Raw genomic sequence first — 15,040 nt, 5'->3', positions numbered from 1 at the left:
ACTGTTAGCCTCACCCATGTCCCTGACCCTTCCTGAGGCCTCTCTCTCCTGCTTATCCTTCCCTCTTCTATGTTTTCAGCCTTTCCCTCTCTACAAGGTTTTCTCTCTGCGTTTAAATATACTTAAGGATTCTGCACTAAAAAGTCCTTCCGTGACCCTGCATTCCCTTTTAGTTACTTCCTTCTCATTTCCAGAATTCTCAGCCACACTTTCTGAAAGAGTGTTTACTCTTGAGGCCCCCTCACTGCTTGTCTATTCCTCAACCCACTATGGCCGGGCTTCCACCCCCACTGTTCCGATGGAGCTGTCCTCAGGAGACATCCCATGACAGGTCCTCCCGTATTACAGAAACTCAGTGTCTAAAGCAGAATTCGTTGTCTGACCCCACCACCTACCCTTATCCCCAGTCTACTGGTGTGCCTCCGTGTTCCCTGTCCTGGTAGGGGTGGTTCCACTGGTCCCCATGGCAGAAAATCGGGAGTCATTCCCGATCGGGAGTACTTGCTTAAATATCTCCAGAAGTCCTCCCTGTCTCTCCACCTCCACGCCCTCATTATGTCTAGTCTGATTTTCAGCAGCAGCATAACTCACCTCTCTGCCTCCAGGCTCTGCTTCTCACACCCTGTCCTCCCTCCCCCAAGTCTGTCCTAAGAATGATGATGTCTTTTCCCTGCTCTCAACCTTCCACTGGCTTCTTGTCATCAACGCATCAGTTTAAGCCTCATGTGCTTTCTGCCTCCTCCTCCAGGCCCATCTCCCATCATATCCACCCCTCCTAAACTTGACCTTCCTGCAGCAGCTAAGTTCCTAGGGCACACAATATAGTCACGTGCCTCTCTGCTTTGCCTGTGCTGGGAACTCTACCTGAAATGATTTCCCTGTTTAGAGTGTCTGAATTCTCGAGCCTTCCAACTCAGTTCAGAAGTCCTCCAGGAAGCCCCCTCCAGCCTGCTGGTCATTCCCTCCATACCTTATACCATCAGGTTCTGTCACTGTACAGTAAGTCCCCTACACACGAACCTTCAAGTTGCAAACTCTCGAAGATGTGAATGTGCGTTCACATGTCCAGTCACGTAAGTTAGTTCACGTATCTGGTGTACATGGTCACGTGTGTGCATCCTCTACAAGTGGTTATGCTTTTGTGTTCTTTACAGTACTGTTTAGAGTACAGTCCTACAGTGTCTTTACTTCAAGCCCAGCATGTCCGGAAGCAAGCGTAAAAGCAGTGGTATATAGCCAGTAATGGTAGTTGGGTATCTAGGCTAACTTTGTTGGACTTACAAGCAAATTGGACTTATGAATGCGCTCTCAGGATGGAACTCATTCGTACGTAGGGGACTTACTGCACTACTGCATGGTATTATGTTGCAAGTTGTTTTCTTTATGGCTCTTTCTCTCTGCTCTGTCCGAGTCTCTTGAGGCCCTAATGCCAGTGGCTGGCACCCAGGAGGCGCTCTGCTGGTGTGTGCTGTATTGAGTCCGGTGTCCTCAATCGAATTCATAATCTCTCCCTGCCGCCCCATTCCTGGCTAACGGCACTTCCTCCAACCATTCTCCTCCTCTTCAGCCTCTTTGTTCTCTTCCTAGATCATACCTGAACCACACAGGCGCTTCTGACTGGTTCCCCGCCCCTCTCTTTCTGCCCCCTTAAGCCATCCTCCACGCTGCAACCACAGTGGCGTTTCTAAAATGTGATTCTGATGCTCCAATTTAATCCCGGGCTCCCTGTCTCCTGCCTTCCCTGACCCAGAGTCTTCAGAGCATCATGTCATCATGCCCTTGGTTTCTCCCTTACCTGCCTCCCCCACCTCATCTCCTGTCCCCTGTTCCCCACTCTGCCCCGACACCTTGGCCGTGCTGCGCTGCTTGCAGTTCCATGTGCACAGGGTCATGTGCTTGGTCAAGGCTTCCCTTCCCCACCCATCCTCACAACCCCAACTCCTGCTTCTGCGTTCCCAGCGTCACTTGTATCAGACCTGGCCCAGCGAGCTTCCTGCCGTACTGCAATCGCTTGCCTTACCGGTCTGTCTCTGGCCTGCCCGCGAGCTCTAAGAGCAGTGCCCCCTCAGCCTGGGCCACGCAGCCCCTCCCTAGGCCCACACTTCAGAGGTCTCTGCTCCCGTGGAGTAAGGAGTCCAAGGAGCCACAGGGGATGCGGAGCTTGGCCAGAGCTGGCCCCCAGGCTGGGACATCCATAAGCGTGCCCTGCGGTGCAGAACAGGGCTGGGGGGAGAGATGGTGGCATGGACTGAGGGTCGGGGCTGCCTCTCTGCACGTTCTAGTGTGGAGCTCCGAGGAGTCGGAGAATTCTAAACTTGAATCTGGCCTTCCAGGCTATTACAAAGGTACAATTTGTCAAGACAGAAACATAGAACATAATTAATTTAAAGATTTATTGATTTGATTTATAACTTAAAAAAATTTAAACTAGACGGTGTACTAGGCCTCCGTTTGTACTCTTGCTCCAGGCCTGCACACACCCTGCTCATTCATCATCCCACCTCCAGCAGCTAGCCCAGTGCCTGGGCACAGAGTGACCACCCAACAGATTCTGACAAAGGAATGGTCACATCTCTTTCTCACTTTAAAGTTTATGAAAACTGTAATTGAAAAAATATATCTTGGAAGGCATCTGGTTGATACAGAGATACTTTTTTTGGTAGGAAAGATAATTTAGCAATGTAGCAAAAGGAACGGAATAAATAGAAAGCGGTGCCTCACATTTTATATAGTGCTTTATAATGTTCAAAGTACTTTTGCATCAATAATCTACTCTTATCTCGGAAAATATTCCTGTAACGTGGGCATCCTTAGTCCAACATACCAGGTAAGCAAATCGCACTTCAGAGAGGTTAAGCCACGGATGCAAGTTTTCAGAACAAGGAAGAGGCAGAGTCTACACAAGGACTTAGGTCTTTGGCACCAACTGCTTTTACTGAACAAGGAAAAGTATCATACATGTCCTATTCCCCAGAGCAGCGGAATGCATTTTAGAAAGTAATACTTATCTTTCTTTTTTCAGTGCTTTTCCACACAGTGGTCAAAACATGGGCCTCTCACCCTTTCTGGGAACCCTGAACACTGGGGGGTCGTTGCCAGATCTAACCAACCTCCACTACTCAGTGCCCCTGCCCGCCTCCCTGGACACCAGTGACCACCTCTTTGGTAGTATGAGTGTGGGGAACAGTGTGGGCAACCTTCCCGCTGCCATGACTCACCTGGGCATAAGAAGCTCTTCTGGTAAGTATTCCCCACTCCATAAGGACCTTGTCTTTGTCCCCTGGTGGCTTAACCATAGGTGGTACCTGGCCAGGTGGTACACTGGACAGAGGCTTCCAGGGGCCCTGTGCGGAATTGGTTGTCCAGCCCTGGGGTCTGTTCCTTGGGTGGGAACAGAGTACACTGAACATTCACCTCTGCTGCCCCCACCCCGCTTACCTAGTCCTGCTCTCCCAGTGTGATTTACACAGTCTCCTTCCTGAGAAAAAGCTATTCTCATCTTGATGGCATCGTCCCTCTCAGTCTGAGTGTACCTTTTCTTTGCCGTTGGTACCATTTTCAGTAGGAGAGTTGCCCAGAGCTCCTTCTCATACAGAATCATCATCAAATACAAATAGTAGGAAGTCGAGTTTTCTCTAATCTTTGGAAAACAGAAGATTTGGTCTGAAATTATGACAAGTAACTTGTGAATGTGTTGTCTTCTAGGTCTGCAGAGTTCTCGAAGCAACCCCTCCATCCAGGCCACGCTCAATAAGACAGCGCTTTCCTCTTCCCTAAACAGCCGCCCACAGGCATCTGCTCCCAACGCCTCTGCGCTTCACTCTTCGCTCCGTCTCTTCTCCCTTAGCAACCCATCTCTTTCCACCACAAACCTGAGTGGCCCCTCTCGGCGTAGGCAGCCTCCCGTCAGCCCTCTCACGCTTTCTCCTGGCCCCGAAGCGCATCAGAGTTTCAGCCGACAGCTCTCTTCAACCAGCCCACTGAAGCCGTATCCTGCCTCGCAGGTAAAAGCAAACGAACAGCGAAACAGACTGAAGCAGTTAGGAATTGGATTAGGTCCTCACACCGAGCACTGTCTGGTGAGGTCTGAAATGCGGTCAGTTCTCACTTCTGTGCGAAATCAAATGATTCAGAACGCACTAATGATTTTCCAACAGCAGATTTGTTGTGTTGATTGCTCTTAAGCAAACGCTGAAGAGTTTGCAGTACTCTGGTGAAGTTGGAGCTGGAGGGAAGGGTCGGGTGTAGAGGGCGCAATCCAGGCATGTCTGAAATAGCTAAGGGAAGCCAGGTTGGGATTTTAAATTTGGTATGGAAAATCAATAATTGACTCTATGAGCACTTTGAGCCACAGAGGAAAGCCAAGGAAGACATTTAAATACCTTCCTGAAGCTTTGGTATTGGATTAGACCTCTTCCCTAATTACAGCAACAGATTTCATCAACAATACTTCTATTGTTGATGAAATACTAGGTACAATAGGATCATATCTCTGTAAAAGGACCCAAATAAATCTGTTTAGAAAGAGGGACATTTTGAAGTCACAAGCCTGTTACAGAAATTTAGGGTGGGAAGGTCATATTTTGACTTGTTGACTTTGTTTCTATTCTAAGTTCTTAGGGTGGCTCTTACTACCATCATGAATGAATATGTTTTTAACCTGTTGGTCACTCCCTAGATACATTATAACATCACTTACCACTTCACAATAAATGAGTAATGATTTGGCAAGAAAGAGTTGACAGAGCACAGCAGAAGGAGTTAGCAGGTCCAGTTATTAGTCACTCTTTACCAATTAGTAGCTACGGGATTTTTATTATATGAGTAATCCCTTTCGGGAGAGGGTAAGAGGGTATTTCATAATTGTTTTTTTAGTGCTTATTTTCATGTTATTGGATTGCCTTTAATTCTATTTTGCACGATTATTTTATAGGATATAAAAATATTACTCCTTCTTTCTAGTTACATTTTAAGGAGAGATAAAAAGCATCCTTTTAAAGATATTTTTGTTTGCTTAATATTTTAAAATATTTTTTTAAAAATCAGTGTTATTCGTGCACATAATTTAAAAAGTCAAATACTTCTAAAGGGCTTGTTGTGAAATTACAGTTGTCTTCCCCTCCCTCCCCGACTAGCCATATTTCTCACTGCCTGGAGATGGCTACTTTTGACCATTTTAGCTACTCTCTTTGGTATATCAGCATTATTTCATGCTTATTTTGTTCTAGATTTTTAGTGTTAGGTACTATCTAATGACATCCTACCATGGAAAATTAGGGGTTAGTTCTCTTTCAGCTCCCCCAATCCCCTCACTCCCCACTCCCCACACGTATTTCCTACTCACCCTCCTCATCTTCACAATGTGGTTTATTATAGTTTTGTTTAGAGCAATACTCAGTGTTTAGTGTTTTCATGGTTATAATAATGCAATCAGAGTTGAACCATAGTTTACTGTGAAATAACAAAATGAACATCTTTTTCTCCTGGGAGTTAATAAATGTCTTACTTTTTTCTCTGTATGTATTACTTATTCAATCCCAAACTCTCAGGGTTGGGTAGATCTCCTCTCAATACAGTTAAAAATGAATCCTCTAGTAGCTTTACAAGAAAGAGTACATGTGACCTGGTGTGACTTCACCGTGTCTTCATTCTGCCCACCATTTAACTAATAATTGGCTAAGCATAGAATTCAAATTTTAAATAATTTTCTCTTGAAATTTTGAAGGTATTAATCCATTGCCTTTTAGTTTCTAGAGTTGCTATTGAGAATTCCAATGACATTCTGATTCTTTTCTTTTTTTTTCTTCCATTCTGATTCTTAATACTTTGAATTAAATCTCCTTTTTTTTTCCCCTCGAGAGGCTTGTGGGATCTTCTTTTTGTCCCTAGTGTTCTGAAACTTGAAGATAATGTGGCTTGATATGAGTCTGGCTCTTTGGTGAGTTTCTTCAATCTGGAAACTCATTGCCTTCATTTCTGGGAAATTTTCCTTAATTATTTCTTCAACGATTTCTTCTCTTCAGTTTTCTCTGTTTTCTCTTGAATGTATGAATGTTGGATGTCCTGTACTTTTCCTCTAACGTCTTATTTTTCTCTCCTCTTTTCTCTCTCTGTCTTTTTTCTCTTCTTTCTGGAAGAGTTTCTCACCATTATTTTCCATGCTTATGTTGAGGTTTTCATGTCTGCTCTCATACTTTTAAATTGCCAAGAATTTTTTTGTTCTTCTTCTCTGAATGTTCCTTTTTTATAGCGTCATACTTATTCCATGAACGCCATATCATCTTTGATCTCTTTGAGGTTTTTAGTGGTAATTTTTATTCCGGTTTCTTTTATTTTTATTTTTTGTAATACGAATTTTCCAAATTGCATAGAAGTAGAGAACATAATATAATGAATCCTCTATACCCATCATCTAGCCTCAACAATCATCAGCATTTTTATAATCTTGTTTTATCCGTATCCCTACTTTTTTTTTATATGTATATATGTTTTGGCTGTGCCGCACAGCACGTGGAGTCTAAGTTCCCCGACCAGGGATCGAGCCCACACCCCTTGCATTGGAAGCGTGGAGTCTTAACCACTGGACCACCAGGGAAGTCCTCCATATCCCTACTTTAAAAAAATGTATATAGAGGTACATATTACATATAGTTTAATATGTATTTCTAACAGATAAGGATTTTTTAATAGCTCTAAATATTATAATGATAATGTTGTTTTTCATGACTACTTCTTCCTACATAGACTTCTCCAAGTTTCTTTTCTCAGTTTGTCTGCTTGGGTCTCTGACTTTCATTCACATGCTTTCCTCATGGTCTGGTGATCCTTGGCACCCTGCTCGTGTTTATGAACAGGACAGACACACACAAAAACTGATTGGAAGCTCTGTGTAGGTGGGTGGGCTTGTTGAGTATGGTCTTCATGGTAGAGTGATCTAGCTCAGCCATTTCCTTAGGGAACCTCTGGTGTCATAAGTTGGATTTTCTCCCAGCCTGGTCAGATCCCCAAAGGATGCTATCCCGATCTTGCTCCTGGCATGTGCCTGGATCCCAGCACTCTGAGAGCTGAGTTGGGAAAGAGAGATGGAGGACTCAAGATGCGATAGTGGGCTTTCTCATAAGCCCTGTGTTTTCAGGAGTGCCTCGCCTTCTAGGGTCTGGTGCACCCCAGCCAGAGACCCTGAGCTGTACTCTCTCCAGAGCACAGCCCTCAGTCTCCCGCCGTGCAAGGGTCCTGGAACCTAACTGCTGCCCACGAGCTCCTCCAGGTTTAGCTCCATCTTCACCTGCTGCTGCCTGCTGCCCCAGTTCCAGACCCCTTTAGGGATTCTGTGATGTAAACCAGAGTGTCTCTTGGTTTTCCCCACGGCCAGCTTAGCATTTGGCTTTCTCAGCTCTGCTCAGCCTGCTACTACTTGTCCATCTGCTTTTCATTTTCCAAATTTTGTTGCCATTTTCTTCTTTCTCATTATCTTTGTCCTCGTGTTGTTACTTATCCTTTCATGTTGTTTATGTTTTAGTGTTGTTTATTAATGTTTATGGTTGTTTAATGTTGTTTTAGGGGTTTTAGGAGAGTTTTGGGAGACAGCAGAGCTAAATGCTTTTTTCAGTCTTCCATTTTTAACCAGAAGTTTTGGCTGTGAAAAAACAAACACGATTTTCACTGAGAAAACTGAGATGAAACTGGTTAACTTGGCTGGGTTTTGTTTTGTTTGTTTTTTAAGACAATAGAAATTGTCGTTGAATGGAAAATGTTTTGTGGGGAAGTGAGATTTGAGATATACTTTGAAGGATACAGAACTGGGCTTCTCAGAGCATAGTATAGACTATCAGGGTGAGGAAAATCTCAGGGTTTTTCCTCACTTTGACATTTCCTAATCATAAAGGACTTACTGCTAGAAACTCAGAAGCTAAGTAGTTGGTGGCTTTGTTTTTCAGATGGTGTCCTCAGATCGAAGCCCGCTCTCCTTCCTGCCCACAGAAGCTCAAGCCCAAGTGTCACCCCCGCCTCCTTACCCCACGCCCCAGGACCTCCCCCAGCCTCTGCTGCAGCAGCCCCACGCCCAGGAGCCCGCTGCTCAGCAGCCCCAGGCAGCCCCATCGCTGCCCCAGTCAGACTTCCAGCTCCTCGCGGCCCAGGTGAGTCCCACCGGGAACACCAGGAGGAGGGAACGCTTAGGTCTCCCCAAGTTCCAAGCTAAATGGTCCCCTCCTTCTTTCCTGAAGGGCTCATCTTTGACCAACTTCTTCCCAGATGTGAGCTTTGACCAGCAGTCCATGAGGCCAGGCCCAGCCTTTCCTCAGCAGGTGAGTGGTCGCCAGGGCCTGCCTCTTCCTCGGAGCAGGAACTGCCACAGTCAGGCCTCCTCCATGCGTGGAACCCACACCAAACAGACTCGGTACTGCACTTCTCTGACCTCAGGTGTGCTCAGCGGCTAGGAGAGCCTGGCATCGCCCCGAGCCCTAGAGGCTGGTGCTGGCTGCCTTAGTTAATTGTCAGGCCTCAGCAGAGGACCTGTTTGAACAAGTGGTAGAAGACTTGTGATGACACTCTAGCCATAGAATTGTAGAGTCATTGATGCTGGAAGGAGCTGTAGCAATTCACAGATCTATCTATCATGTTGAGGAGACTCAGACCCAGGGAGGGGCCTTGCCTCTGCCTGAGTTGCTGTGCCCTACACAGTGTGTGGCCTCCTGGGAGCTCGTCCTGGCTGGCGCAGGGGTCAATCCTGAAGGTACTTTCATTCAGGCTTTTTCTTTTGCTTTTTAGTTTCCCCCTAACACAGACCATTTTTTAATATCCCTAGATTTTATAATATTCAATAATTATGGTTTGGGCTCCAGGATATATTATGGAGAGAAGGAAGAGCACTTTCCAGAACTTAATAATAATAACAGTAAAATAAATAAAGACAGATGTTTCCTGAATAGGCCATGGGGAAGCCTCGTGGTAAGAACCAATAGTCCCTGCCTCCCCAATTTCTAAAGAAGCCATTTGAGTCTATGTGAGTCAATGTGTTTCTGAAAAAATGATGGAAACTCCTACTTTAGAAAGATTTTTTTAAATGGTTTAAAAATTAATTTCAGGAACGGCACCTAAAGTAGGCCCCAGAAACTGGGAACTTCATGGTGATCTGTACATATTGAAGTTTCTCTGGTACTCAAAGGTTATATAGTTAATAAATTTTCATTAACAAAAAATAAAAATAAAAAGATAAAGTAGGCGCCAGTTCTAACCCATCCTCATAGAGGCTTTCTCACAGAGAGGGGCTTGCCTGTGGTTCCTCCCTCTGAGTGAGAGAAGGAGAAGGTTCTGCTTTCTCATTTTTCTAGAAACCAGAGAGGAAAAGAGCCCATCACTTCCTTGGTTACAGACAGGGCCTTTGAAGGGCTCCACAGGTGGTAGTTTCCAGAGGCCTTTGTGTGCTGAGCAGGGGAGGTGGCTGAGACCAGAGGGCCCGCAGAAACCATGGCCAGTGGTGTCTCCTGGGATGGGATAGAGGGCCAGGCAGTGTGCAAACAGGGACAAGTGTGGCCCTCAGGGACCCCTCCTCTACCGCAGCATCCCCCTGCCTGAGCAGAATGTTCTGTGTAGGCTGTCACAGCGGCCAGGCACTCTGGGATCCTAGAGAGAAGGGACTGTAAGAGAGCGTTCACATCTGGTTTTGCTCCGGGAGCACACTGCACTGTTCTGTCCTTGGAAACAGAGACCGTCCCTTACAACGTGACCTTTGTTGCTTCCAGGTGCCCCTGGTGCAACAATGTCCCCGAGAACCACAGGACTCCTTTCATTTGAGACCAAACCTGTATTCCAACTGCGGGAATTTCCCAAATACCATCCTGACAGGTGAGTGCTGCTTCTTTTATTTCACTGTGTTTCTACAGATACCACTGTAAGATAGTTTAGACAACATAACATTATATGAAGCAGAAAATGAAACTTTACCTTTCTGAGATGCAGGTGTCCAGCCTCAGAGACTGTGAGGCAGTGGGGAAGGGGCCTGGTGACCCAAGTCTTTTCCGAACTACGTAACTTCCTGTGATTGACAACTGTTCCAAGGGAGAATACCTGCAAAACTGGGAGTTGTGGGACTGACTGAAAAGAACATAGATTCCAGAGCAAAACCGTAGGCCCAGGAGTGGTTGGGACACAGGTGATGACTGTCCTGGTTGGGAAGATGACAGGAACGGCATTTTGGGGGTTGTCATCAGTTGTGTCCTCTTAGTGACCTGGGCCCTCACGCCTCCTAATCCGCATTGTTTTCCCCTCCCGCTGCCCTTTCCAGAAGACTCGAGCACCAGCCTGTTCAAAGACCTCGGCAGTGCTCTGGCAGGCATGCCCGAGGTCAACCTAAACGTGGACACTCCGTTTCCATTGGAAGAAGAGCTCCAGATCGAACCCCTGAGCCTGGACGGACTCAGCATGCTAAGTGATTCCAGCCTGGGCCTGCTCGACCCCTCTATTGAAGAGGCACTTCGAGCTGACCGACTGTGAACAGAAGGGAACGGGGCGGGAGGGCTTGTTTCTGAGACAGAACGGAATAGGACGGAGCCAGCTCCAGCCCTGGGCGTTAGTTATCGCGGGCTCTGACACGGAAAGAACCAATTCCTTGGCTCCCAGCTCTCAGACGAGGTCCCATCTCAGACGCCGTGGCTCATTCTAGACCACAGAGCTGGGCGCCGCCCCTCAGGCCTGCGGCACAGGTCCTGTTGCTGCAGGCAGGCTGCTCTGGGGCTTCCGATGAATTGGTCGTCACCACAACCGTTACATCTTTTACTGGCCATCTAATGGGTCAATGTGTAAAAATATAGCGAGAGGCCTCAGTAGCCTTGTGTAGTGCTCAGAACCACTGGTCTCAATCAACACTGAAGAAAGGACCCGGAGTGGGGGGCGGTTAGGGGCCACAGGCCTTCGGAAGTTGGCTCAGCGTCCAGCAACGGTACCACAGCCCCACGATGCCTTCTCTGATCCGGCCATCGTGCCTCAGCGGCGGCAGGATGTTCCAGGGCAGAGCGGAGGGCCAGGGCTCTCTCAGAGGCCTCAATTCTAACATGAAGAAGGCTTTTTACCACAAGTCCAAGAACAGACTTGAGTTAAGCAAACTGAATTCTAATTTGTCCCCCCCCCCTCAGTTTGTAATCTCTTTTCTGCTGCTTCAGAACCCCTTTTCCTATGGACAAGAGGAAAAGGAAGACTATTTTATTCAGTCACTGAAAAAAAAAAAAAATCCCCTGGTGATAGATGAGCCTGAAGAGAACGGTGCTTCTTCTTAGAGGCTGGGGAAGAGAGAAAGGGGGCTGCAGGTATCTCAGAGACACACGAAGTCCTCCAGACAAGTTCTGGACCGTACAGGCCTCCCTCTCTACAGACCAGCTGGAGGGAGTGGCTGGAGGTCTGGATTGGGCCCACCCAGCAGCTGCACAGCAGCAAAGGGAAGCTGTTTCTCTGTGGAATGGGGGTGGTTCATATAACCCCACTAGACCGTAAGCTCCTTGAGGGCAGGGACTGTGCCTTAGTCATCATCGAACCCCTAGCACCTAACAAGTGCCTGGCGCTGGGCAGGTGCTGCAGAACCGTGCGTCGAATGCACACGTGAATGAGTGAATGAATGCACGAATGAATGAATCTGCTTTGCTGTGAGGCAGTCTAATCTTTCACTGTTCCTGTTCCTTACCAAATCTTCTCAGAGCTTCAGCTTTTCTAACACTTGTGCCTGTGGTTAAGTTAAGCACGCACTTTAATATGCTTTTAACACTAGGTGACCAAATCCACGGTTAGACTGCACGCCCTGTTCTCCTCCAGAGTATGCAGGTAGGTGGAAACTGTCTTCTGGGTACATCCACAGTGGTTCAGCAAACTGAGGCCTCCCACCTGCCGGGACCTCGGGGGTCCTGGCCACCTCAAAAGATCTTCCCTCTCAGACCCAGGTTTTGCTCTCGATTGTGTTAGGAAGAGATTCATTCTTTGAGGTTGAAGAAATAGTCTATAGTAAAATGAAGGCCTAATTTATGAAACCGTCATTAGTCATCAGTTTCTTAGCACAAAACAGTATTACTATATTTCCACCACCACCTGCCCCCTCTGACTTAGTCCAGGCCAGCCCTTGACCAGAAACCTGATGGGTGGGATTGGAAGCCGTCTGGGGAGGAGGGTGGGCAACGGGGCCAAATGTGGGCATGGGTAGACAGCACAGAGAGGACAGACACACTGAAGGAGGGATGAAGATGCCGGAGCCTTTGCCCAGACAGCCGGTGTCCTTCCAGGAGACACCAGGGGTGTTGCTGAAGGGTCCAGACTGCTCCCACCCAAAGAAGCAAGGCTGCACCTTGTGGGTCTGAATCTGACACGTGTGCCTGGTGGCCGGAGGGGTCTGTCACAGCGTCCTGGGCTGTTAACCTCTCTAGACCTTGTCCCATTTCCTTCTGTCTTCAGGGGGATCCCTTCCCTCCAGTCTTTCCAGTAACCTCGATCGTGCACTGCTCCATCTTCACTGTGGAGCCCAAGTCTTCCCACCTCACGTTCACCCTGAACCCCTGCTACTGAATTAGGAAGTCAAACCAGAGTCCTTCCTGCCTGAGCTCTGGCTCAGGGAGAGGCAGTTGGCCTCCCCTTCGAAGCCATATTTCCAGTTAAACTTCCCAATCTCAGAGGGCAGTGACTTTTTGTTAAAGTAAAAGGGCCTTTCATCGTACCCAGCACCCCAGTGTGCCAAAAGAAGCCAGATCCTGGCTGCCTCTCCTGTGTCAGAGACCCCCAAATCCGATCTGGCCTTTCAGACAGGGAGGAGTGCTAATGTTCTCAGAGGTTTTTTTTGAACAATGGAGGTTCCAGGATAATCTGCTCTTTACACAGTGCCTTACCCACGGGGATCACTAGTGTCAGGGTCCCAACTCTCTTTGCACAGCAGCCCAGTCTTACAGCTGGAGACCCTGAGACCTACAGGACGAAGTGTGCTCCCCCTGGGCATTCGCCAGGGACTCGTGGAAATGGAGGCTCCTGGGAAAAGTGACTTGTTTGGGGTAGTATAATGATGACAGGTTTAGCACTGAATTCAATTTGTCCTGAGGTCCATCCATCCCATCTTTTCCTGTGAAAAGGTTTTGGGCATTATATAACCCACGTTGCTTACATGGTGTCAAGGACACCCATGGACAGGCGTCGCCCTGACCTTCTCACTGCTGCCTTTGCAACAAACCAGGCGTGGTCCTCGGCATCTGAAGTGGCTGCAGACTTCAGAGTAAACTATTTTTCAGTATTTAGTTTTTCACAAGAAATCGATGGTTGTACTACTCTCATTTACTAGCAGTTAAACAGCATAGCACTAAAAACCTATCTGTATTTTCTATTTTTCCCTTCTGTACGTTTGTGGTTTTCAGGACATACAGTGTCAGGAGAAACTTTGATGATGTCAAGATCAACATGAATTCTCCATTGTCCTGTTTCATTTCTCCTAAGTCTGCTGTATATTACCCGAGCTGAAATCTATATTCCAGTCCATTTGCATATTTGAAGACATTTCAAGCTCCGCCTCTCATCGCTCTTCTGATTCATGCACAGACGGTTCCGAGCGTGTCTTCCACTGCTTCGTGATGGAACCATCACAGCAACTAATCAGACTTCCCGCCAGTATCCTAGTTCCCAGGTCCCTTGTTAAACAATATTTAAAGATTGGAATTTGTACAAAGTAGCTTCCAAGTTTTATAATGCATCATTTTACATCTTTCGTAATTAAAAGCAGCACAATAAGGTTGTATGTGCATTTGGTGTTTTTCTTCAGCCTCGGGTGAGGTGAACTGGCGGAGAGCCCTCCTCGCTCAGCTCAGCCTGCAGTTAGAGATTTCTGGTCCGTGGCCCGCTTCTCACGTGTTCTTAATACTTGCTGTTGCGCCCAGTCCTGAGAGAAGTTCAGAAGGAAGTGGAGGCACGCTGTTCCTTTGAAGCCGCGTGGACCCAGGACAGAGACATCATTGTAGGGGCTCAGGATTCTGCTCCCCCTGCTGGCGCCCCTTCCAGACCCCCCGCCTGCCCTCCCCTAAAACCCCTCCCCTTCTGAGGTTCAGGCCACTGATGCTACTTTGCCTCATGTACCGGGTCTTTAGCCCTTTCTCCCGTTTCACCAAAGACTTGGACTCTGTTTTCTACCCCCAGACCCCCTCCCCATGTCCCAGCAGGGCCCACAGCCCCGGCCTATCCAACAGCAAACAGCCTCGGCTGCCTTCAGAGACCCACTTCCCCAGCCACATGCAGGGCTTGTCATAAAGGTGACTCTTCTGAAATCCTAGAAATCCCTTCTCTGACCCCAACTTCCTGAGCCACCATCTCTACTCTGGTCCACACACACCCTGTTATTTGACCCCACCGAGGATTCTGTTCCTTGCCCCTCCTCTCAGTCTGCCTGTCCTCTCCTGTCCCTTCCTTCCCCGGCCTAGCCCACGGGGTCAGAGGCCTTCACGACACCCTCACCAGCCCTCCTCTGCTCTGATCCTGAAAATTTCTCTGCCAGGAGTCCCGCCAGAACCAACCACCACACACTGTCCCTTAACCCCGTCCCTCTCCTGCCATCCAGGGGCACTGCAGACCTCTCCTCTCCTCAAGGCCCTCATCAGGGCCCTGCTCTCCTCATGACCAGGAACTCCAAGCCCTCGGGGCAGCTCCCTCCGCGTCCCAGCTGCTCCCAGCTGCTCCCCACTCCATTCTTTTTCCTGGTAAACTTGCCCAAATCTATACCCATCCTTCCCACCTTCCCCTCTGCCTTACCTGGTTCTCCTTTTTCATGTGTGATTGATCTGTGCTCCCTCCAAGGATTCCCTGCCCTCCGCCAGGCCTCCTTCTCATCCTCTCCAGTGGCTCTTTCCCCTCAGCCTGTAGATGGTCTCCTCCTTGCTAAAAACAAACAATGAAACAACACTCTCCTCCAACCACGGCCCTGCCTCCCTCCCTCCCTTCCTGGAAGAGTCGCTCATGCTCAGCTCCCTTCTCAACTCCTCTGGCCTGTCCAGTCCCTCTCCTCCTTGGCCCTCCCCTGACATTTGAGCCCTGA

General features: G+C 48.0%; 1 protein-coding gene across 1 annotated transcript in view; it reads left to right on the top strand.

Annotated features, from left to right (window-relative positions):
* Nucleotides 1-13,732, top strand: part of CRTC3 (CREB regulated transcription coactivator 3) — a 99,850-nt gene extending 86,118 nt beyond the window's left edge. The window contains exons 10-15 of the mRNA XM_082839621.1: nt 3,023-3,240; nt 3,706-4,004; nt 7,938-8,138; nt 8,226-8,306; nt 9,744-9,846; nt 10,286-13,732. Of these exons, the coding sequence (XP_082695747.1) occupies nt 3,023-3,240; nt 3,706-4,004; nt 7,938-8,138; nt 8,226-8,306; nt 9,744-9,846; nt 10,286-10,494 (1,111 nt within the window). The 3' untranslated portion in view covers nt 10,495-13,732. The remainder of the gene's footprint in view (nt 1-3,022; nt 3,241-3,705; nt 4,005-7,937; nt 8,139-8,225; nt 8,307-9,743; nt 9,847-10,285) is intronic.
* Nucleotides 13,733-15,040: the final 1,308 nt, after the last annotated feature.

The sequence above is a fragment of the Leucopleurus acutus genome (assembly GCF_964270905.1).
Source record: "Leucopleurus acutus genome assembly, chromosome: 1".
Classification (NCBI taxonomy): Eukaryota; Metazoa; Chordata; class Mammalia; order Artiodactyla; family Delphinidae; genus Leucopleurus; species Leucopleurus acutus.
This window is presented reverse-complemented; position numbering and strand designations above follow the sequence as displayed.